Genomic DNA, 1,750 nt, shown 5'->3' on the forward strand with positions numbered 1-1,750 from the left:
TATGGGGTGCTGTGTGTACATTAATGAGGAAAAAAAATTAACTTAAATGATTTTAGCAAATGGCTGCAATATAACAAAGAGTGAAAAATTTAAGGGGGTCTGAATACTTTCCGTACCCACTGTATATACTCTGTCTGGCCCAAAAAATATAATAATAATAATAAAATAATATACTACATAAACGTGTATATATAAAAATGTAAAATATATAAAAAATAAGATGTATATATACATAGAGAGAGAGATATAGAGCAAAAATTTAGATATCATGCTAATACTACCTAAAAAAGCTCTTTTTTTTTTGCGTCTTTTGAGATCAGTGAGTCAGGCTGTTTGTGAGTGCACTCAGTAGACAGCATGTTTTGTAGCTGTAGTGTGTTTGTGGGAGTTTCTGAGGTGTGTAATAAATCCAGAGGCTGTCGGTTTCAGCTGCTTCAACTGTTCCAGTGCAGTGCCTGGACGACGTGCAGAAGAGCAGCGTCCCTCGTCCCCCCAGCGCGCCTCCGCTGCCCTCGACTCCAGACGGCCTGCAGGAGAACTGCCTGAAGGACCCTTGGACCGTCCCTCGTCCGGCTCCGCTGGGTAGCCCCGGCGTGCGGCTCAATCCCACTCTGCGCATGAGCTCGCTGGACGACAGCTCCTGGTCCTTCCCCAGGGACGACGTGCAGAAGAGCAGCGTCCCTCGTCCCCCCAGCGCGCCTCCGCTGCCCTCGACTCCAGACGGCCTGCAGGAGAACTGCCTGAAGGACCCTTGGACCGTCCCTCGTCCGGCTCCGCTGGGTAGCCCCGGCGTGCGGCTCAATCCCACTCTGCGCATGAGCTCGCTGGACGACAGCTCCTGGTCCTTCCCCAGCCCTCCCCGTCCAAGCGACGCCCTGTTCTGGGACCAAACCAAGCCCAAGAGCCCCGCCGGCGACTGGGCCCAACCGCACTGAGTCACGCTCCCGCCACACCACACCTTACCTGCCTTAACACACACGTCCCTCTCTGGATGATCCCGGATGAGCAAATACCTCGAGCAGACTGGGACGGAGAAACCCACGCGGGACACCAAACACCCGAGAGCCGGACGCTGGAATGGACGCGTTCCTGACGTATATTTGTGATTCATTATATCCTATAGGCTTGTGTTCATCTCGAGTCGATTCTATTAACCGTGACGGATCCTGTCTCGTATTATGAACGTGTAAGGGGAATGTTTTAGTAGTTCACGCACTCCTCGAAGGATTTTTCTTTAGGAACACATCTGTCGTGTCTTTATACCCATATACAGCTGTTCAAACCCCAAATCAGGGGAAACAAAGTTTTAGTGTTTAGATTTAGTCAATAAATGAGCTGATCTGTGGGCAGCGGGTGTGTTTGTGCAAGTTATTTTGCTTTAAACGGGGTCTCGCAGTCAACCTGAAAATTTGCAAATTAAAAAGTCTTTCTATAGTAAATGATCGACTTTTTTTAGGGGCAGAGAACTTACTGTATCCGTTAGTTTTCTTCCTCTGCTCTTGAGTCTATGGCAGCCCACAGAACCGCTTGCGAGAAAGTGATGAAATTTGGCACACAGATAGAGGACAGTCTCAACATTAACCATAGCAAATTTGGAGTCTCTAACCCTATAGCGCCACCAACAGCTCAAATTTGCACTCATGTTTATGCTAATAACTTTTGAACCGTAAAGTCTAGCAAAAGCAAAATTCTTTTCAAAATTTCTCTGAAAAATTCAGAATTCCTTTAACAAACAAAATTCCTCGGCTCA

General features: G+C 47.5%; 1 protein-coding gene across 6 annotated transcripts in view; it reads left to right on the top strand.

Moving 5' to 3' along the window:
• The window catches only part of LOC107745144 (5-azacytidine-induced protein 2-like), a 17,061-nt gene extending 15,457 nt beyond the window's left edge, over positions 1-1,604 (top strand). For 3 of the 6 annotated variants that reach the window (XM_016558986.1, XM_016558985.1, XM_016558988.1), the window contains exons 8-9: positions 430-643; positions 842-1,604. In XM_016558986.1, the coding sequence (XP_016414472.1) occupies positions 430-643; positions 842-935 (308 nt within the window). In that variant the 3' untranslated portion in view covers positions 936-1,604. The other 3 variants (XM_016558987.1, XM_016558989.1, XM_016558990.1) reach the window with 3 other exon arrangements.
• The last annotated feature ends 146 nt before the right edge of the window (positions 1,605-1,750 follow it).

This window comes from Sinocyclocheilus rhinocerous, unplaced genomic scaffold, assembly GCF_001515625.1.
Source record: "Sinocyclocheilus rhinocerous isolate Xijiao unplaced genomic scaffold, SAMN03320098_v1.1 scaffold828, whole genome shotgun sequence".
Classification (NCBI taxonomy): domain Eukaryota; kingdom Metazoa; phylum Chordata; class Actinopteri; order Cypriniformes; family Cyprinidae; genus Sinocyclocheilus; species Sinocyclocheilus rhinocerous.